This window comes from Nilaparvata lugens, chromosome 4 (assembly GCF_014356525.2).
Source record: "Nilaparvata lugens isolate BPH chromosome 4, ASM1435652v1, whole genome shotgun sequence".
Taxonomy (NCBI): domain Eukaryota; kingdom Metazoa; phylum Arthropoda; class Insecta; order Hemiptera; family Delphacidae; genus Nilaparvata; species Nilaparvata lugens.
In genome coordinates, this window is record NC_052507.1 from 76516168 (window position 1) to 76540320 (window position 24153).

At 33.8% G+C, this 24153-nt stretch overlaps 1 protein-coding gene across 2 annotated transcripts in view; it reads left to right on the forward strand.

Moving 5' to 3' along the window:
• The window catches only part of LOC111050845 (protein phosphatase 1A), a 31937-nt gene extending 13674 nt beyond the window's left edge, over positions 1 to 18263 (forward strand). Inside the window, exons 5-7 of one of the 2 annotated variants that reach the window (XM_022337210.2) lie at positions 229 to 331; positions 3137 to 3191; positions 17607 to 18263. In XM_022337210.2, coding sequence (XP_022192902.1) covers positions 229 to 331; positions 3137 to 3191; positions 17607 to 17627 — 179 coding nt within the window. In that variant the 3' untranslated portion in view covers positions 17628 to 18263. Of the gene's footprint in view, positions 1 to 228; positions 332 to 3136; positions 3192 to 12040; positions 12695 to 17606 lie in introns of those variants that run through there. The other variant, XM_022337209.2, reaches the window with a different exon arrangement.
• The last annotated feature ends 5890 nt before the right edge of the window (positions 18264 to 24153 follow it).

Genomic DNA, 24153 nt, shown 5'->3' on the forward strand with positions numbered 1-24153 from the left:
CGGAGAAATTTATTAAATTTTTCCTGGTCTGGCATTGATAAAAAGTTATTTCAGCATCCAATAGACATTATCAGTACCTGAATAATGAGGAAAAATGATAAGTAGCTTGAAAAAAAATAACAAATAACACATCACGTTGTTCAATCTACAATAAAATTCATTGATTGGCGTTATCATTGAAAATAATCAAATACTGTGTTTGTAATTCCTTTCATTCTCAATTTGCAGATATAATTTCAGAAAAAGGAGAAATAGATTTTACCGAGCTTGTACAGAGGTTGTATGATGAAGATATACCGAATTTACCTCCCGGAGGAGGCCTACATGCTAAGTAAGTGTTTAATAGTCAATTTATTCGTTATTATTATTTGAAAATGATTATTAAATAAATATTAATATGTTATTTTCTGTCAATATTTGTTTTGACTTAGTCCAACTGGGAGCTTCTTGTATAGATTTTCAAATTTTACAGGTTGCAATATCTACTAACAATTCAAAAATTATTAAAAAAAACTAAGGCCCGGTTGCACAACAGCCGGTTAAATTTTAACCGTGATTAATTTCACGAGCACCAATCAGAAAAGGCGTTTTGAAAAAGACGGCTTCTCTGATTGGTTCTCGTGGAATTAATCACGGTTAAAATTTAACCGGCTGTTCTGCAACCGGCACTAAGAAGTTTTGTCTATAAAAAATATACAACTGTAGTGTACTGCAAAAATAAATATTTTATTGAAAATTTTGCTGTCTTAAATTCATTCGCTATCCTATCTCGATGTTTTATTTCAGTGAGCGTCAGTTTTTAATGTTGGTTTTACCGGTTTTTTATAATAAAAACAACTGATAACCGAGATGAACCAAATATTTCGGTTTCAGTTTGATCTGTGTTTTATTTCATAACACAATGATTTCATAGTTATTTTTCTAAAATATAAAAAATAATGGGAATTCCAAACATTTTGATAGCTCTTGAGATAAATCCAGTTTTACTAAAACAATTCCTCCATGAATCATATGAATCATAATAATGTTTTTATAGTGTATTCATAGTAATAATTTATAGCTTTATGTTTATTGGTTCATTCTATTTTTTTATTTCATGGTAAATCTTCGATCATATCTCAGTTGTATTAATCTAAAAGTTATTAATGTTTTGCTTCATTCATAAAACATTTCACTGCTTCATTAGTTTCATTTTACGGGTTTTTTGTCAACGTTGTAGAATATATTTACCCGTAGATATTAAATACAAATGTCAACTTACTCCAACTTAATAGTCTTCAAGAAATTATTCTTTTGATTGACAATAAATGTGGTTTGAAAAAATCCACAACCGACTTGTAAAAACCTTCAAGCAATCTAATGCTGATTTCCACATGAGAGTTGGTGATTCGTACAGTGAAAATATTCCCATTATTTACTTTACTTTAGAATTTATTTTATTCCCATGCTTTCTAATGGAACTGTTCACACTCGCTCGGACGAGCTGATTGAGGAAAGTTCCATTAGAACCCATGGGAATAATGTTTTTAATAGTAAAAATGTTATCAAATGTGATCATACTCAAAGGTATAGATAGACTTTTGAGTATGATCACATTGGATGCGTTTATATGCAAGTGCACGCGTGCGTGGTCATGCTTGACCAAGCGCGCAGATGAGAAACAAAATCTGGAAAGAGCAATTGGAACACTCACACTGAACGCGTGCACTTGCTGGTTGCGGTCAGTTTGAGCAGCTACATGCTAGTCACAACGTGTTTCAATGGCTCTTTCCAGATTTTGTTTTTCGGCTCATGCATGATCTTGAGTCCCCCTGCACATATGAGCATTCAATGTGATCACACCCTTACTTAATATACGTCAAGAGATGTGAGACTTGAGTATGCTCGATGTTCAAAAAGTGAAAATCCAATGTAAGATACAATTTATTCAACACAGTATATCATACATGTAATACAACAAACAGTTGGGCATCGTCATAGAGATCATTTTTAAATAAGCTTCAGAAAGAAACCATACAACAATGAAATTGGAGAAAATTAGACAGATATAATTAATGCAATGCGATTATACTCTTGTATTTGTACAATAATTTGAAAGAGTCAATATACAACTTGTAATTGCCAATATCTACTAGCTATCACAGAAATCGATAACTCTATAGAGCGCCTTTGCAGCAAGAAAGCTGTATAAACTACTTCTGAAAATGCTTATTGACTTGGATTTCAACTCGGCAGGCAATTTATTGTATAACTTAGGACCAATGTAAGAAGGTATTTTCTCATACAGTTTTAACCTATGCTGTCTTAAAACTATATTGTTTCTACTTAATATTGTGATCATACCCTTACACGCACACCAATACTGATATGTGTTAGTGATTCTTTAATCGTTTAGAGGTTTATCTAATCAAATACTGATTTGATTCATTTTGGGCCGGTTTCCGAGCTCAGGATTTAGCCAAGTTCTAGACTTTGAACAGCTGGAGTCAGAAAATTGGTTTTCCAAAACGGGGCGTAGTCGCAGTATTTATGACAGTAATCGCAGATTTATTTTCTCATTTCTATAATTGGAAACGTTTTTCCTTGACGAAATTAACATTACTAAATAGTTCAAAATAGCTGAAACTCTACACTATTTTCTCTTTAATTTATTTTGTGTACGATTTTCTAGTTTTCGAAATTTAATTCAAACGTGACTATGACAATGACTATGACTACGCCCCGTTTCGGAAAGCCAATTTTCTGACTCCAGCTGTTTAAAGTCTAGAACCATAGAGAAACAATAGCGTAAGTAGATATCCCATGGTATAGGGAATTTATGTCGCAACTTTTACTGTTATCTCAAGCCGATTACTGTCGATTATTGTCAATTTTCATTGTTTTGTTGAGGTGATAGTGTATGAACGGCACAATTTGAGAGACTACCAGCGTCACACAGCTGCATAGGAAAGAACTATATGAACTATCGGCTTGGGATAACAGTAAAAGTTGCGACATAAACGCCCTATACCATGGCATATCTACATACGCTATTGTTTCTCTATGCTAGAACTTAGCCAAATCCCGAGCTCGGAAACCGGGCCTTAATTGAATCGTTGTGTTTTATGAAATACTAATTGAATTGTTGTGTTTTCAGGCGAAATCTGATCCAGACGTTGCACAAGAGGATGTGTCCGAGCAAAGAAGACACTGTAAGTCTTAGATTAGGTCGTATGTTTTGATTTCTGTTGAAGAGGACGAAGTCTTCTACATTGGGTTACTTGTCACTGTTGTCGGTTCTGGCAAGTATATCAACCGGAAGTGTGCACGTCCGCACGCACGTCAACGATCTTGCTATGTCCGGTTTGGGATTTCCGTAACAAATCTAAATATCGTTTGCAATATAGAGCAGTCGTAATCTCTTAATCAGCCATGGAAATGGAACAATAATACTATACCCTAACAAATCTAAAGATTGTTTGCGATATTGACAATCATAGAGCAGTATTAATTTCTAATCAGCCTTGGAAACATTAAAAATCTAAAGATCGTTTGCAATATAGAGCAGTCGTAATCTCTTAATCAGCCATGGAAATGGAACAATAATATTATACCATAACAAATCTAAAGATCGTTTGCGATATTGGCAATCATAGAGCAGTATTAATTTCTAATCAGCCTTGGAAATGCAACAATAATACAGTGCGTTCGGAAAGTCGCTGTGCAGTTGAATTGTGACTAGGGAAAAATGAAAATATGTATAAAGAAATGACTAAGCATTTCAAAAAAAATTTATTCAATACCTTAATAACTTTTTTAAACCATACCTTAATACATGATTACATTGTTTATAAAAGGTGTTTGAAATGCCCTCCGTTGACATCAATACAGCATTGCACTCGTTTCATTTTGTTTGCAAACACCTTATGCAGCTGAAGAACAGTGATTTCGCTAATGTATGCCGTTATTGCGGCTTTAAGTTCGTCAATCGTGTGTGGTCTGTTGCGATACACTGTTTGTTTTGCCGCACCCCATAAAAAGAAATCGGGGGAAGTCAGATCAGGAGATCTTGCAGGCCACAAATTCTTTGAAATTATTCGTTCACCAAACACGTTGCGCAGGAAAGTCATTGAGATGTTAGATGTATGTGCTGTTGCCCCGTCTTGTTGGAACCAACAATTACTCATTTCCACTTGTGTTAATTGATGCGTAAAGTTCCTTAAAATATCTGAACAATAACGTTCACTATGTGTTCGGCAACAGCACAGCGCTACCAACCTAACCGTGAAACTATTCCCGTCATTTCACTTGGTGCACAGGGACTTTCCGAACGCACAGTATTATACCATAACAAGTCTAAAGGTAGTTTGCGGTATTGACAATCATAGAGCAGTATTAATTTCTAATCAGCCTTGGAAATGGGACAATAATTATTTAATATAAACTTGAACCTTGTAAAATTTGGGGTTTATTGTTTACAATCTTGTCGGGTTTGTCAAGTTTTTATACATGATAGGAGATTCATGGTTTTTATACATTATAGGAGACACTATGGCCCGATTTCGCCAAAAACTAAAACTAGGTTTAAACGGCGGTTAGATCTAGTTCAGATGGTTTCAAATTGTCTTGTAATATAATTTTTTGTTAGTTTAGAATTATCTGTCGCTCAAACTTAGTTTAAGTTTTGGTGGAATCGGGCCTTGATCAGGTGTTTTGAATGGGCAATAACTTCCAAGTATCTTGAACTACGTTTACTCCAAAGATATTAACAAAATGTTTATTTCTCCGTTCTTATGGATTCTATTAGATTGAACATAACTTATCATACACATGATGAACATATGTGTTTGTCAAGTCCCTTCAATCTAATAGAATCTATAAGGACGGAACAATTTACCGGGCGAAATGAGGTATAAGATTCAAGTCGACGGTTCGGCATTTCTCTTAATGTTTTAATGTTCAAATAAACATTTTTTACTAGTAGTTCTGTGAACAGTAGACCTCACGTAGTATTCTCATCCACAAGTACCTGATTGGAACTATAGACCTTATGGAAATACAGCAATAGACTGGCTTCTTCACACATCTGTGTAATCACTTGTCAGCTGATTTATGATGAATAATTCTATAGTCTGATTTTTACTCTAATACCGGTATTGGCGTATGAAGGAGGCTCCTTTTTCCTTTTATATTATCCTTGAAATGCAAAATTTCCAAAAACCTTGTATATACGTCGACGCGCAATTAAAAAAGGAACATACCTGTCAAATTTCATGAAAATCTATTACCGCTTTTCGCCGTAAATGCACAACATATAGACATTTAAACATTAAGAGAAATGCCAAACTGTCGACTTGAATCTTAGACCTCACTTCGCTCGGTCAATAACTTAATCCTTATAGATTCTATTGAACATAACTTATCATACACATGATGATCATATGTGTTTGTCAAGTTCCGTTTAGTCTAATAGAATCTATAAGGATTAAGTTATTAACATTTTGTTAATAATTTTGGTTTAAACGTAGCTTGAGACTCAATAAAATATTTTTGGCGAACTCAGTACCGTACGTTAATATGATGAATCTGAATAGAACTAATCAATTATCTGAACCACTCATTGAAAAATTGAGAGATTTGTTTCGAGTGCTACGTCATCATCAATCTCTATACTCTGTCCAGACTGCGATGAGCTCTGAAAGATTAAGCCGACCCTCCTACTACTCACACACACAAGCGCAGTCTCCCTATGTGTGTATGAGTAAAGGGACGGTCTGTATACCTGTATACTAAGTAGTATAAATAGTATATCAATGGCGCAGGTAGGCCGGGCGTGTGTGCCTGCGCGTGGAGGAGTGAGGGTTGGCTTAATCTTCCAGAGCTCATCGCAGTCTGGACAGAGTATAGTAGTAAATAGAAGGCTTCCATTACTTTACTTTACTTTACTTTTCTTGTTCGTCACAATTACTGAACTGCATTAAGGGAGCAACGAACCCGCAGTATATGACACGTCAAAGTTTAATCTAATATCTACCATCCCTCCTATTTCAACACAACAGATCCCACATAACATACATTCAACAAGGAAGTCTGCTAACCTGTACGGACACAATACAATAAGGAATTCCCTGAGTGCTTTTTTGAACTCCTTCAAGCCATCAATTTCTCTTATGTGAGATGGGATTGAATTAAATATTTTCATTCCCATATAAAACGGGCCACTCTCCAGCAGGCTTAGTCTGTGATGTGGGTAAACAAAACCAATTGTTCACTACATTGTTCACTACAGATTGTTGGTGACAACGAAAACCAATTCCTCGATATTTTTCCATTAAATGAAGGGTCACAATCCTTCACTTATTGTAAAAATATCACGTTGGTCTGGATAACTACCACAATATCACGGTAACTTTGCAGTTTGGAAAGTGGAACGTGCTTCCCAATCTTATGTTTTTTTTAATAGATTATTTTTTCTTGGGCCTAGAATAGAAAGTTATTATTCCCCTCCGTCGATTCAGAATTTAGGCTGTCGTCTCTGGAGTTTTGAAACCCAACGTAGCTGGGAGGTAGATAGATACATAGATAAATGACTTTTATTTACACTTTACAATAAAAGTGATGTGGGTGAAATTGAGGCAATAGAAGCCCCCTCTTCCATTTAACCCACGAGGTTGGGAGATCTTGAGGATTGAATGTTTTAGATGAAATCAATTAAAAAATATTATTCGATTTTCTAGATAAAAAGCTAGGTAATAATAGGTGAAGGCTAGTGTCATCCTGTCATGTAACCTTGTAGCTCACATAACCTAACCTAGGTCAATTGAAACAAAGGTGAATTAGAATCTGAGATATCGCTCGCTGAGAATAGAATAGAATATTCATTCAAACAAACAGGTTAGTTAACATACAGGTTAGCGATAATAACATTCGTGTCTTGAAGGCTGTTGATCGTTCGTTTTATCGATTTCACTGCATTTTTTGCTTCAGTGTAAGACTAACAAGTCATACATTCATTTATCTTTTTGACGATTCTTCAAATTCTTTATTCTAAAAATAAACAATCATATACATTCCCAAATCCCAGATTCGTGGAGCTGCTCAATAATATTTCAGAACAGTTGATATTATTCACTGAAATCGTGAGATTTACAGATTTTAGTTAAGTGACTTCACAACATTCCATTTCAAACAAATGATAAACTATATTGGTTTTTTTAGTAGGATGCATGTTGAAAGGAATACTAAATGAGACAATTTAAATAATGAAACTAATTATGCTAATCTATGTTAAACTCTTAACATAGAGACATGCTAAATGATACTACAAAATCTTAACTGAATGATTTTCCAACGAAAAGCGTTTTATATTCTAATATATTCAAGATTTGTCTAAAAATCCAGTTTAAAAGAAGAATATCTTGAGAAAATACGTGGTAGAGTTATCATCAATTTCGCTGATAATCTATTAGATATTAAATCCATTGCAAATGAATGTTACATCATTCCAGTTAGCTAAATAGATCCTCAAACCTACAATGTACATCATTCTCAAACCTATTGAAACAAGGGATTTATTTATTTATTCAACTTCCATAGAAGTATAATCTGATATTATATTGTATAATCAGTTTGTAAGTGCTACTTTCACAATGTATTCTTATAATGAGAAGTAGAACAGCCAATGCTATAATGCAGGAAATATTCATTTATATTTAAAACTTGATAATACAGTAGAATCTCTCTTAACCGACCCCTACGGGACCGGACCGTGGTCGGATAACGAACAAGGTCGGTTAAACCGAATAATATTGTAAAATAGTCGTAATAGGTGTTAAAATCATTCAAACACGTGAAAAAAAGCTTTTAAAAACTGTTCCTAAACTTTTAAAACTACTGTAGCCATTACTCACCCAATAGTCCTTATGATCTTCCATGTCCCTTGATCAATGAGACACCGTAATGTATAAGAAGAAGTACTGTATTATAGTATTGATATTAGAGTTAACAAGCATTTTCATGCAGATTTAACTATACTTTTGAGTGCAAAATTTAATACTGCACCAACTAAATTTAACACTCACAAATCATCAGATAGAAATTATCAATTAGATTTGAATTTAAATTTATTTCACATGGTTTAATTGAGAACTTTTATTGATGGTTTATCTCTAAAGCGAAAGGTTTTTCTAGTTTTACTATACATAAATTTATTCATAACTGAATCTACGATCACCATGAAAAGTAATAATTCAAGAAGAAACCAGATTTGTTACAACAAAATTGATTATTATTGTTTGTGTATTTATTTTGATTCAAAGTAGATGGTATAGGCATTGAGGTATTAGCGTGTTTGTGACATTGTTGGAAAATGCTTTATTTTTCTGGCTTGACTTGGGACAAACTTATTGTCGAAACCCGATTAATGTTCAGAGAATTTTTGGAAAGAGTAGATATATATCCATACTACATGGAAAGAGTAGATTTAAATTTAATTGCCTTTTTTCATTCAAGGCTAATCATTATTTAATTTTCATTAAAAATAAGCGTCATTCAGTCTCTTACAATAAAATACTTCTCAAATCCTTGAGGCTGTGCAAAGGCTAAAAATAAACTTCCTACTGGTGTTTTCACGCCAGTAAAAACAAAATATCACCAGTAGGTGACATTTTTCAAAGTTTTTCGATTTGTATACTATCAAGCTATCAAAATGAAAAGTTTTCTCAGGAAAACATTTTTTTTTCGCTCATTACTTTTTGAGATATGAGCGCCTAAAGTTTAAATTTTTGGGACAGAACATTTCAAGTTCGGTAAGAGATAAATCCATGAAATTTAGAGGATAGATTCTTCATGGTATTGTTTATCTAATAAAACAATCAATTTCTGAAAATATCAATTTTTGAGAAAGTTATTCAATTTACAAAAAATTACTTTTATTTTCGGTCATTCTTGGTAAATTGAATAACTTTCTTGAAAAATTGATATTTTCAGAAAAGTTTTGTTTTACTAGATCAACAATACCATGAAGAATCTAACCTCTAAATTTCATGGATTTATCTCTTACCGAATTTGAAATGTTCCGTCCCAAAAATTTAAACTTTAGGCGCTGATATCTCGAAAAGTAATGATCGAAAAAATGTTTTCCTGAGAAAACTTTGTCATTTTGATAGCTTGATAGTATACAAATAGAAAAACTTTGAAAAATATCACCAGTAGAAAGTTTATTTTTATCCTTTGCACAGCCTTAAAAATATTATACACGTTTTTCACTATTTAATTCCTCATTTGAATACATTCCATATCCTCTTTGTTACGATTATATCGAAATATAGGTAATTTTACTGTAGTTTTCCAGTTGCTCACCCTCGTAGTAAGTGAGCATGTGTATGTGTATGCTCATTCACTGATTACAGCCTCTACTCTTTGGCTCAACTCACACTTACCTGAGTCGCGTAAGCTCTACAGCTCTTTTTAGGCTCAACCAGAGAAAACTCCTATAATTGTATTCTGTGGCTCAACTCACACTTACGCGACTCAGGTCAAGAAGAGACTCGACTCTAGTCCAGAGCATGTGTTTCCAAATGGTGACACTAAGACCAGTCGATTCTAGTCTCCGCGACGTCACCATTTGGAAACACATGTTCTCAACTAGAGTCGAGTCTCTTCTCGACCTGAGTCGCGTAAGTGTGAGTTGAGCCACTGAATACAATTATAGGAGTTTTCTCTGGTTGAGCCTAAAAGAGCTGTAGAGTTTTGAATTTTTATACTGTTTAAAAAGCCAAGGAGTATATTGGCTATTGGATAGTGAAGTTGAATCTTATGACAGGACGGACATAAACCCATATAGTTTTGAGCGCCTAGGACAACCTATTAATATGGCATAGTATATTATTCCAGAACAATAGAACTGCCATGCAGATGAAGTGAACTATATGCAAATATGATACGGCCTATCCAGTTGTATTTGTTTTTCTGGCATTGCAAAGAACCCTATCCTGGATGTCAATCGTTTGTCATTCTAGGAAAAACTGAATTTTACAGTATTATTTATTTATAATTTAAAAATATATGAGAGCACAATAAATGACATCCCATATTTGCCCTCTTTAACACAATTAAATTGACAATAATAAAATTATACAGGGTTGTGCAGAGGAAACGCATGTTTTTCGAACAGCCAGTACTCGTCAACGGGAGAGGGTATTGCCCTGGAGCTGGAACGAATGTTGGCAGACGACCCATACTATGCCATTTCAGTTGCTATGAGCGTTGGAACGTACAACATCGTGTGTTCGCTGTTGAGCAGTTTTTTTTTAAGAAACAATGAATCTATAGTCACAGTGCAACGCTTTTCCGTCAATATTTTAGAGTTGGGCGTCGAGGTGCAATGACCGTTCGAAATACTGTACTCCGATGGGCTGCAGAATTTAGGAGTACAAGTTCTGTGATGAAAAAGAAACCACCTGGTCTTTCCTGTTCAGTTCGTACTCTTGAAAATGTAGACCGAGTCATTGTCGAGTCGATCGTCTAGGACTAGTAACAACTGCCGTTGACTCGGTCTACACTTTCCGGGGAACGGGGAAGACCATTGCACCTCGAAACTCAACTCTAAAATATTGACGAAAAAGCATTGCACTGTGACTACAGATTCATTGTTTCTAAAAAAACTGCTTAACAGCGAACACACGATGTTGTACGTTCCAACGCTCATAGCAACTGAAATGGCATAGTATGGGTCGTCTGCCAACATTCGTTCCAGGGCAATACCCTCTCCCGTTGACGAGTACTGGCTGTTCGAAAAACATGCGTTTCCTCTGACAACCCTGTACAATATAGTATACTATTCCAATTCTATGAAACCCTTAATATTCAGCAGTTTATTTATATACTGTTATCAAATTTATGAAGCATCAACACCATTCAATCTCTTTTTTTCTTTACTTGAACGTATAATTATTTTTGTTTTATCATCAGATTATTTCTCGTATGAATAAGCATTTTTATGCCAAAAAATTGAATTTTTTTGGGGTATGATTATATTAGTGCGCAAATAAGAAACAGAATCTGGAAAGAGCCATAGGAACACTCACACTGAACGCGTGAACTTGCTGGTGGCGTTCTGTGTGAGCAGCTACAGGCAAGCCACAACGTGTTTCCAGATTTTGTTTCTCACCTGCTCGCTTTGTCATGCATAATCTCACGTGCATTTGCACATTTGTGCATTCAATGTGATCGTACCCTTACTTTATAAATAATTGTATGCCTCTAGAAAACTACTCTATATTTTATTTGATTTTTAAATGTCAATAGAAAGCTGTTTCACGCTCAATTTTGATATTGGTACAATCATAGAGAAAAAGCACTAGAAGATATCCCATGGCATAGGGTGTTCATGTTGCAATTTTCATTGTTAACTCAAGCAGATAGTCCTAGTAGTTGTTTTTGGTGAAGCTATGTGACGCTGTTAGTCTCTCATACTGTGCCGTTCTTACACTCTCACCCAGCCAAACCAGTAATTAATAGACAGTAGCATAGCCACCTCTAATACAAGGCCGCGGCCTACGATATTGCAAAGTCGCAGTGTAGGCCTAGAATCTAATACATGATTGGTGAAAAAGATTTAAAAAAATACCAGCTGATCTTTTTCACCAATCATGTATTAGATTCTAGGCTTACGCTGCAACGTTGCAATATCGTAGGCCGCGGCCTTGTTTTAGAGGTGGCTATGACAGTAGTCGACAGTAATCGGCTTGAGTTAACAAAAAACTGGCTTGAAATTTGGAAAATAAACTACCTATACTCGTACCATGTGATATCTTCTAATGGTATCTTTTCTCTATGGTACAATGTTCTATTTAGAGTTTAGCTGATAATTTGCTATTTTTTCCTTGATGAGGCAGAGTACTATATGCTATTCTTGGGAAAACATTGATAAGATTTGCTTATTGAATTTGTTTCTTTTTCCTGGTATGAGTCAAGACGTTTTAATCAATAATTGGTTGACAACAGTTGATAACAGTTTTATTTTGAGTATCTAAAATGAGTTTTATGTATGGTTGGGTAGGTCGAGCCTTCGTCTGTCAGTCGATTTGTTGATTGGTCGTTCTTTGCGCGTCCAGACAACGGGGCGTGTCTTTCCTCCTCCTCCTCCACCTCCTCCTCCTCAGTTGAATCCGACGAGAAGTGTCCGCTCGAAGGAAGAGTCCCTGACGATTAGAAACAAAGACAGAAGATTTTTCTAGAACTAAGAAGGCGGACATTTTGCAATGGGTTGGTCAACGCGTTATGTTTCAGTGCATTGTTTTAACATTAGGATGAAATTTATCAAAAATCACTCAACTTCTAAAATTATTTACTTTCTAAAATGTATCCTTGAGATCAATTCGATTGTGTAGTTTCACTTTTGTCTAAACAACTTTACCACCAAACATATTGTTTCTATAAATTCTCTCAAACCACTGAAAGTTTTAATCTTTAAAAAAGAGTTTTCTTTTAAATGATCTATTACGAAGTTTACTGTAGAAACTTTTAAAATTTTCCTTATTTTTTAACTTTTTATTATTTTCTGTTCTTAACATGCTAATTTTAATCTTTCACCATATTTTTCGCTGATAAAATTAGTAATTTGTTTTATACTGAATAAGAATGGAATTGGGCTCGTAAAATGATCTCCTATATGTTTGTACACTTGCTGATTGAAATATACTTATAAATTGTATCATGTCTAATAATTTTTTTATTAATAGTCCTACGTATCTTGATAAAATCACTTCCAAAGTAATAATTATCAAGGTCTATAGAAACCTTGGTAAGACCTTAATTGTATCTTTCAATTCAACTTTGGACAAGCATCGATTATGCATTTCAAACTTCATTGATCGAGAGGTACGAGTATGTCTCAAAGATCTATGATATCTGAATAGTATACAGTAGTCCTTTTTTGAAAATAAATTCTGGGATATCTAATTGAAATAAATCTAAAATGATGGAAATATTGGTACATTAAACTGAAAAGCCTGGGTTTACTGTTTATCAAACACTTTTCAACTCTAGAATTCAGTATTTTCGATTATAAATTAAATTCCGACCTTCATATACTAACAAAATTTAAACCGAATCTTATGTTCTTCTATTCGATTTCTGGATTTGAATGACACATTGATTATTCAAGTTATCAAAAACTAGTGAATCCTCAGCTTTTCCACTGTAATTCCTGGACTTTTATACTTGATAACAATGCAAACTGCCCAGGTTTTATTTGGTAGGTTTCCTTTAAGAAAATTGAAGAGCATTAGATTTAGTAGGATTTACGTTTCCACAATTTTTATGAAGACCTTCAATTTACGATCATTTCAGAAATTCTCAATTTATGTATTCTCTATCATCTCTGTAGAAATGAATAGTGAATATCCTACAAGGATATTTTCAATTATTATTTTACCTATCAATGCGGGCAAATTGTAAAATATGGTGAGTAGTATTCCACCTTGATAGCTCATTATTTCCTAGATAATCCCATACAATATATCCTAGTGATATCATCAGAGAAAAGTTGTTAATCTGTCGAACCTGTAAATTTCTCAGTGGTTCACTTTAATTCACTTCTGGCAGTTCACCATTGCAGCATATTTATTTATGAATATTTATATTTCCAGTAATTTATTCTGAGAAAAGTTGATGTTATTCTCTCGAACCAGTTGATTTCTCAGTGGCTTGCATTAATTCACTTCTGGCAAATCACCAATACAACATTCATGTATTCAGAAATTGTTTTATTGGATACGGCTTGGCTTCTTTTAGTCGATATGCGAAATCTAGAAATACTGTAGAAAATTCACTGTGTTGGTTATTCAATTCAAGATCATCCCAGAAATACTCAATGTATGCATACTTTATCATCTCTGTGGTATTGAATTGTGTATACCCTCCAAGGACAATTTGATTTCTTCAGATTTGCATTAGTTTCACTTCATCTTATTTCATTGTAATCGTTAGTAAATTGACACCCTTCAGATCTAAGAATTAATATTGTAGTAAATTAGTGCCTAATAACGTTTTTGGTCTCACTTCATATTTCAGACTTAAACATTATCACGTAAGGTTCACAGTAGCATAAAACGAGTCTTCAAATTGTAAAAATATAATTACTAAAACACCGAATTATCAGCTCATTTAAAAACTTGGTTACAACATGATGGAAAAGTTTCCTATTTATGGTTATGCTTGAGTACTAGCGACGGATTATATTAATTTGTTGATGGCCCATCACAGGGGAAGACCTAACCCAACCTCACTTCAAATATGAAATCGGAAGGCGTTTATATCAATTGTAAGGCTCAACTCAGACTTATGCGACTCAGGTCGAGAAGAGACTCGACTCTAGTCGAGAGCATGTGAAATGGTGACGTCGCGGAGACTAGAATCGAATGGTCTGAGTGTCACCATTTGGAAACACATGCTCTCGACTAGAGTCGAGTATCTTCTCGACCTGAGTCGCGTAAGTGTGAGTTGAGTATAAGGGCCGGTTTCCGAGCTCGGGATTTAGCTAAGTTTTAGACTTAAAACAGCTGGAGTCAGAAAATTGGTTTTCAAAAACGGGGCGTAGTCGCAGTCATTGTCATAGTCACGTTTGAATTAAATCTCGTAAAACTAGAAAATTGAACCCAAAATAAAATAAAGAGAAAATAGTGTAAGTTTAAGCTATTTCAAATTATTTAGGAATGTCTAATTTCGATGAAAAACGTTTCCAATTATAGAAATGAGAAGATAAAAACTACGACTATTGTTATAAAAGCTGCGACTACGCCCCGTTTTGGAAAGCCAATTTTCTGACTCCAGCTGTTTTAAGTCTATGACTTAGCTAAATCCCGAGCTCGGAAACCGGCCCTAAATGTTTCATGTAACTTAAGGAATATTTTATGTAGTCTACCAAACATATTCTCTATATGAATACAATAATTAGCTTAGTAGTTGTGAAATAGTTTTTTCTTATCATTTTGTATTGTGTTTTTAAAAATAAGTTCAACACAAATCAACAAAATGTGGTAGATTTTAGGTTTTTGTGGAGAGTAGATCCACAGGCTTAGGTTTCTGTGGCCTTGAAAAGTAGATGCGGCAGGTCCCGGTGTGCTCAAAACAAGTGTTAAGTTAATTTCTACCCAGCCTGGGCTCGTGGAGCTTAGCTATCAAGGCTCGCGGGTGCTTTCTCAGTATAGGCCGCTTTAGCCCATAGGTGTCTTGAGAAGATAGTCTTAATACTACCTAGCTTATAAAGTTGTAATAATTCACAATGTGACATGTCATGTGACCAAGTATGGTTTATTATATCGAAAGGGAGTAATAGGGGTTTTAATTGTTAACATGTCTTTAAAACTGTCTTCCAGTTATCGTAATACAGTAGAATCATCGCCAAACAATACTATTTTCGTCTTTTTTTCTTAGGGATACTGTTGAATATAAATAAAAATGGAAACCCAAATCCCCTTTTAAAATAGTCTATGTTGTGACTAAACAATTTTACTTTACTTGCCCTATTACCATAGGTAAGGAAAGTATTGCTTTCCGAAAAAAATTACGGTATCCCAATTTCTACATTTCTATACGTTCAAGGTCCCCAGAGTCCAAAAAAGTGGTTTTTCGGTATTGGTCTGTATGTGTGTGTGTGTATGTACACGATATCTCATCTCCCAATTAACGGAATGATTTGAAATTTTGAACTTAAATTTGGAAATTGGGTCCTTCCCCTATAAGGATCCAACACGAACATTTTCCATCAAATGCAATTCAAGATGGCAGCTAAAATGGCGAAAATGTTGTCAAAAAAAGTTTTTTTTGCGATTTTCTCAAAAACGGCTTCAACGATTTCTAACAAATTTATACCTAGAATAGTTATTGATAAGCTGCTCTATCAACTGCCACAAGTCTGATTTTAGTTTCCCAATTATCAGGCTTCAGATACAATTTAAACAAACAATTTCAAGTGGAAAAGATTGAGCATGAAAATCACTACAATTAATTTGATGTAACATTTTCAGCTATAATTGAAAATAAGCTCAAAATTCGAGAAAATGTGATTATTCAATATTGCAAACTGCAATTGTTGATTCTATTAAATCATTCACTATGAAGAGATAGTAGACCTCGTGTGTCTCCAGCGTTATTGTCCTGTCACCAGCTGACTCAGATCTTCAAAATAATAGTAGACTTGAGATGCGCGTGAACACTAGCGTCAGGGGATCAATTTTCATAACGGCAAGGAAAGTGTGTGAGTGCACCACACCAGATTTTTAAAAGGGTACTTAGATATCAATTTTTATTTATAATACTATTTTCATATAATTGTTATTGAACCATTGTAGTAGAGGTTCAATTCTTCCAGTTTGAATCCCTTTTTTCTAAACGAAGAACTGTTAAGGACAAATCTCTAATTTCTTTATCCATTACGAACTGCTATAATTATGTTACATCAAGTTTAAACACTGAAATGACGACTTGCATACTGTAATAGATGTGAGAAATATGAAATATTTATTTGGAGCATGCTTTCGAATCGCATTCAAATCGATTCATTGACAACAGTGGCCTAGGTTGTCACTTCCGGATTATTCTGCAGTTTCTGTTAATTTAGAAGGGATATGTTGTATAATATCATAGCCACCTCTAATAAAAGGCTCTGGCCTACGATATTGCAACGTCGCAGTGTAGGCCTAGAATCTAATACATGGTTGGTGAAAAAGATCAGCTGGTATTTTTTTAAATATTTTTCACCAATCATGGTGTTCTAGGCCTACACTGCGACGTTGCAATATCGTAGGCCGGGGCCTTGTATTGAGGTGGCTATGATAATGTGGTATAGTGAGGTCCACGTTATAATGGCAGTAAATAAAGATAGAAGAATAGCGATGCCGATTCTCTGTATTAATTAATTATATTTCTACACTGTAAAAAACATAATTGTCGTCGTTGTGGACCTAGAAAAGAATAGTACCACCGGCTTTGTCGAATGATAGACAAGGATAGCAAAACCAAAGTTGATCAAATACTGTCATTATAACGTGGACCTCACTATAGAATAATTATTTGACTAGCAGGTAACCCGTGCTCCGCTGTAGTCGAATTGAACTTGATAAACAGAAAACTTGAAGAATTTGAAATAGGCCTTTAAGCATCCTCGGTAAATTGAGAACGTCAAGTATATCAGTTGATTAGTTTAGACGTGATGATGCGTCATTCGTTAATTTCCTGTCCCGTACGTGAATAAGCCTTTTCTTTGTTATATTACAGATGAGTGAGTGACAACCTAGGTCAGACAATGAATCCCATATTCTCACTCCAGTCAGTGAGTGAATATTTAATATTTTCACACTTATTACAGTCTGCAAGTCATCATTTCAGTGTAGAAACTCGATGGGAAAAATCTTCTTGAAGTTGACAAATCTGAGTCTACAATCTGTGTTAAAAGAATAGTTGTCTCTTTAGTGTACCTTTAATGTTGTCTCTTTAGTGTATCTTTAATGTTGTCTTTTAGTGTATCTTTAATGTTGTCTCTTTAGTGTTTCTTTAATGTTGTCTCTTTAGTATATCCTATATAAATGTTAGCAATTTAATGAGTGTATGCTTTTTTATTTCAGGATGAAACGAAAGAGAATTGAATGTACTAAGAAGGAGACAAATTCTCGTATGGTTAGACTTGTGATGGATTGTGGATTTGAGCTGGATCGAGTCAACAAAGTTTACTGAACATGACATAGTGAAATCTATTAGTTACGTTAGGGCTAACGCAGGTCTATGTATAGTTGAATGTTATGCAAATGCGAGTTTGAATGTATTTGTTTTTATTTTTATTTGTATGATAGAATACTGTGCTAAACAAAAGTTATGAGGTACCGGTTCATTAAGTAAGAGTGCATGTGTGAGTGTGTGTGAACAGTTTCTGTATTATCAAGTATTTTATGAAATGAGTATGAGAACCCTACTTCAATCCCAGTTTATTTAAATCACAATACCTTATTGTTACCTCCATTTTTCATTGTAAGTCAGTTTAGACAGCATTTTGAATGCGTAACAATATTTTTATAAAGAAATGATGAAAAAAACTAGATGCTAAGAAATTGAAAATAATAAAACAATGGAGAATAATATGTAAATAGGTCCAATAATTTTTATTTTGAATGATATGGTTTACTTAATAGTTTGGCAATAACATTCAGTTTCACGTGTACATAACTCAAATATTGATGAATGAATTTTCAAATACCTATTGTAATCACTTTTCTTAACTTTCTATTGAGGTACTTGAAATTCTTTCAATTGAAAAATTTAATCGGCTTGAAACTATGACATCTGACATGAAACCTACTGAAATGCTCAACAATTCAAATTTTTCATTAGGTTTGACTATTTTATATCTTATTGGTGTTACCAATATTTGTATTGGTTAATTATTGGAATAGGTAGCAATTGTTATTGGAATAGCTATTGACTCAATATTTTCAAGTTCTGAGAGTTTATTAAATGTAATCATTCAATTATATTTGGTTTTTAATTGAATCAAATTCAAAATTTCTAGTTTAGTTATTTGAGGACTATTCAAGTGGATAGCATAACCTATCATTTTTATTAATACATAACTCTACCTTCATTGTATTATCATTCATCCCATCATCATCACCTAGGCTTGAAATACTTCTAGGAAGTCGCCTTTGTAAAGTAATAAATAATTGCACATGATTTGAAATCTCTCATTATAACAATAGCCTATTTGACAGAACGTAGTGAGGTATATGTTTTAACTCTGATTTTCTTTTGTATTTCTATATATATATTATAACGCAATTACGGACATTGATTGAATTCGATGAGATTTGGCAGGAATATTCCTTTTTCAACTGCGAGTTCATGCATAGGTTTTATGAAATTTTGCATTTTAAGGATAATATAAAAAGAAAAGGAATTCCTCTATACTCTTATATCACTATAATTTATATCATCTACTCTGAAGATAGGATTAATCTATATATATAAAAGCAAAATGGCACTCACTCACTCACTCGCATAATTAAAAATCTACCGGACCAAAAACGTTCAAATTTGGTAGGTACGGTATGTTCCAAAGACCTTAGAGAGACGTAGAGGTATGTTCAGTTGGCCCTTTAGAGGCTCACTAAGAAATCTTTTGGCAATATTTTAACTCTAAGGGTTTAAAGTTCGTCTTTTAGCATGTATATTCTTCTTCTCCCAATCTCTTATTATAATTGAAATTTCCATATCATATGTTACTATAGTACTATAATCTAGATAGAGTACCTCTTCGAAACAGTTGTTAACTGGCAACTAAATTAATAATTTTGTCAGGTTGGCATTAAGTTGAGTTGACTTTGTTAGGTTGGCACCAAGTTGAAGATTTAAATGCATTTATCGCGGAAAAATTGATAGGGCACTGCTACTTCAATCCTGGGAATATTATATTACTGGCCGTCAGGCTCGCTTCGCTCGCCATATCCGTTTAGCCAGACGTTTAGTCTGGACCCCCGACTGGATTGTTCTAACATATGATAAAAATGCTCAAATGAAAAATGCAGGCGAGCGAAGCGATCCTGCTGATCTCATTCTTGGACGATCCAGTCGGGGGTCCAGGATATGGCGAGCGAAGCGAGCCTGACGGCTAGTCAGACAATAGAATTATTCATATTCAATCAGCTGAAAAGTGATTACACAAATGTTCTGGAGAAGCCGTGTCTATTTCTATAAGGTCCATAGTTTCAATAAAAGACCTTAAAAAGTTGTGCATCTTTAAGGTCTTTGGTTTCAATATTTTGTTTTACAGTTATGGTATTATTATGCGTGCCCATTAGTATCAATATTCTCACATTTGAAAACAAAACTAATTTGATAGGTGATTAAAAATAATCATATGAACTAAATAATGCTGAAGAAACTATAATATTTTTGATTGTAAAAAATTAATTTTCATGAGATGGAACGATTATCACGGAACTGGATGAATTATATCCTATGAAATACAAATAAGATATTGAAACTATAAGATAAGCCGATCAGCTTATGAACTAAGGTTTGGAGGATTATGAAACATTGACAATTGAGAAATTATGAATACACAAATGCAAGAATAAAAGCCTCAATAATTATTATTCATTACAAGATTGATTACATCAATAAGATTATACTCACACTATCGACTGAATCGCCAATTGATTGTAGCACGGTACCGGTATCGATCCATTCACTGATTGAAATTACTACAATATTAACACAAGTAACACGATTATTTGCACTGAAACACGAATTTATTATCGAAAAAAAAGCATCGGTATGCTTTCTTTGTTCTGAATTGCGAAAGTAATTGAAATCCAATAATTGTACCGGGAAAACATACGGTAATCAAGAGTGTAGTTTACCGGTACTCTAATCTCACGAACCTGTTGAAGCTGCGTTTTGAAACATGCGCGCTATCTAGCGGTCAGATTTTGCACTTTGATTGCAGCAGCGCTCAGCTCAAATCTGGCCAAAAATGGCCAAAGTTTCACCCCCTCCCCCCGGGCCACCCTGCGAGCCCGGTCATTTTTTTTTTTTTAATCGACTTATTTTCGCGAGCTGACCCCGAATGTGAAGTCAAAAATCGGAAAAATCCATAAACAAAAAAGTTAAAAATTTTCGGGCGAGCGTAGCGCCCCTGAAAATTGTAAAAAGTAGATAAAAACCATCCTTGATGCGGATTTTATATCATGTTAAAATTTCAACTCAATCGGTCCAGTACTTTTGGAGTTTTTGCATTACACACAAACCAACATAACATTTTTATATATATAGATTGATGTTACCAATATTTTTATTGGTCAATTTGTATTGAAATAGCTATTGCACATGTTTTGAAATCTCTCATTATAACCATATTTGACCGAACGTAGTGAGGTCTATGTTTTAACTCGGATTTTCTTTTGTCTTTCTATATACAACGCAATTACGGCCAAACGCGTTGATAGAATTCGATGAGATTTGGCAGGAACATACCTTTTTCAACTGCGCGTTATTGATGTATAGACAAGGTTTTTTGAAATTTTGCATTTCAAGGATACTAGTATAAAAAGAAAAGGAATTCCTCCATACTTATATCACTATAATTTATACAGGGTGATTCATAATTATGGTAAAATAATTTAATACGTGATAGTAGAGGTAAAAATAAGAAAAAAAGTTCTCATAAACATATATCCATAAACGCTTCATTAGCGAGCTATAGAGAGTGAAAGATTTCGCCCGGAATTCAGTTCCTCTGGTGAAATACACCGATGCTGAATTGTTTGAGGACTAGTTTTTGAAAAACTTATGCTGGATTCATATGGAAAAATATCTGAAAAATGGAATAAAACTAGTCTGTAATCTGTAGTGTGAGTAGTTTTTGAGAATAAAGTTGAAATATGCAAAAAATCTAAGTAGAAAAACACAGACTTCTACGTTTGATGCCCAATAACTTTCTTTAATGACCAGTGAACAAATAATTTTTCGCAATAAAAATTGTAGAGAATTTAATTCTGAAAAGAATTATGTAAGCTGTGTAAACTAAATTTAAATAAAAGTTGAATAAAATGTATTCTTATGTAGTACATTACATCACAAAAAATTTGCTGTTTTATGAGGAGAGAACTAATAACTCATAAGTTGTAGCTGATTGCAAATAAAATATTCGGTTTTTTATGAAATGTTTTTTTTTTTAAGAAAGTAGCATATCTCAATGACATTAAACTTATACCAAAAGACTAGTAGATTATGCCATTAAGCCTGGGAGGAAGCTCGAACTGAAGTAGGTGATCTATCCAAAATGTTTACTGAAAACTGATGTTGTGGAAGATTAGGATTGATGGCATGAGGATTCTCAGCTGCCCAAATATTTATGTTGGTTGTGGACGTTAACGATAGCTGTTCTTGTAAAGTGTGCCTCGTCGATAAATAAAACGGTTGTTAAAAAGTTTGGGTAAACAAGTTTTACTAAAAACCATCGGTAAATACCAGCACGGGGAATACAGTCTCGTGGCAATAGAGTATGAACTTTCTGTAGGTGGTATGGATGTAATTGTTGCTCTTTTAGTATCCTCCAAATAATATGATTAATTTACATTAAACTGCACTGACAATTTATTCTCTTGTGCTCTTCTCTGGATGTTCATAAATTTCATTAAGAACTTGTTCTTCTAACTCAACAGTCATAGTAGATCGGGGTCTGCCTGCATAAATGTGCTCTTTGGATATCAAAGAATCTGTTTGAGACAGAAGTTGATGAATAGTGGCAAAAAACCTTGAACTTGGACATACTCGGTTAGGAAAGTTCTCTTGATACAAACGTCTCAGTACATCTTCAGTACGGTACTAATACAGTAGTGTCCCATTCCATACATTAAATGCATGTCAGCTAATTCGGAGTATGAATAATGTCTAAAATTACCTGTCATTTTTTAAAAAGTTAACACTTAACACAAAAGCAAAGTGAAATGGTTACAAATAACTGGTTAATAGATTAAACAAAAAACAGCGCAGTTACAGTAGGCCTAACTTACAGTTTGTTTTTTTGTTCAACAGTGAGCTAAAATATTTCTGAAAATAATCTTATTATAATCAATCTAATAATCTAATAATCAATTAATAATCTTATTATTATTAATAATTTTCTTATTTAAAACAAAATAAATCAGCTGTCTTGGAACAGCTGTTATTAAAATCCATGTTCTATTTGCAATCAGCTACAACTTATGAGTTATTAGTTCTCTCCTCATAAAACAGCAAATTTTTGTGATGTAATGTAGGCCTACTACATAAGAATACATTGTATTCAACTTTTATTTAAATTTAGTTTACACAGCTTACATAATTCTTTTCAGAATTAAATTCTTTACAATTTTTATTGCGAAAAATTATTTGTACACTGGTCATTGAAGAAATTTATTGGGCATCAAACGTAGAAGTCTGTGTTTTTCTACTTAGATTTTTTGCATATTTCAACTTTATTCTCAAAAACTACTCACACTACAGATTACAGACTAGTTTTATTCCATTTTTCCATTTGAATCCAGCATAAGTTTTTCAAAAACTAGTCCTCAAACAATTCAGCATCGGTGTATTTCACCAGAGGAACTGAATTCCGGGCGAAATCTTTCACTCTGTATAGCTCGCTAATGAAGCGTTTATGAATATATGCTTATGAGAACTTTTTTTCTTATTTTTACCTCTACTATCACGTATTAAATTATTTTACCATAATTATGAATCACTCTGTATAATCTACTCTGAAGATAGGATTAATCAGACTATAGAATTATTCATATTCAATCAGCTGAAAAGTAGATTACACAGATGTTCTGAAAAAGCCGTGTCTATTTCTCTATAAGGTCTAAAGTTTCAATCAAAGACCTTAAAAAGTTGTGCATCTTTAAGGTCTTTGGTTTCAATATTTTGTTTTACAGTTATGGTATTATTATGCGTGCCCATTAGTATCAATATTCTCACATTTGAAAACAAAACTAATTTGATAGGTGATTAAAAATAATCATATGAACTAAATAATGCTGAAGAAACTATAATATTTTTGATTGTAAAAAATTAATTTTCATGAGATGGAACGATTATCACGGAACTGGATGAATTATATCTTATGGAATACAAATTAAGATGTGAACTGAGTTTGTTAACATTTCAAACAGGTGACATCAGCTACTTGTGGATGAAAAAACTGCATGAGGTCTACTGTTCACAGAACTACTATAGTGAGGTTCACGTTATAATTACAGTGGATGAAGACAAGAATAGCGATGCCTTTTCTCTGCATTAAATAATCATATTTCTACACTGTCAAATTGGCACCGTTGTGGACCTACAAAAGGATAGTACCACTGGCTTTGTCGAATGATAGACAAGGATAGCAAAACCAAAGTTGATCAAATACTGTCATTATAACGTGGATCTCACTCTAGTATTGATGATAATGGACCTGAAACTGGTTGCTGTCACAAAGTTTTACCACAGAATTACAAATTATAGGAGTTTTCTCTGGTTTTACTGGTTGCTTTCATTGAGTTGACCAAACGCCCACTACAGCGCTGAAGCTTGCTCTCTGCTTGTATATTTAGCCTGTCGTCGCTGTCGCTGGTTTAGTTGCCAACAGCTGAT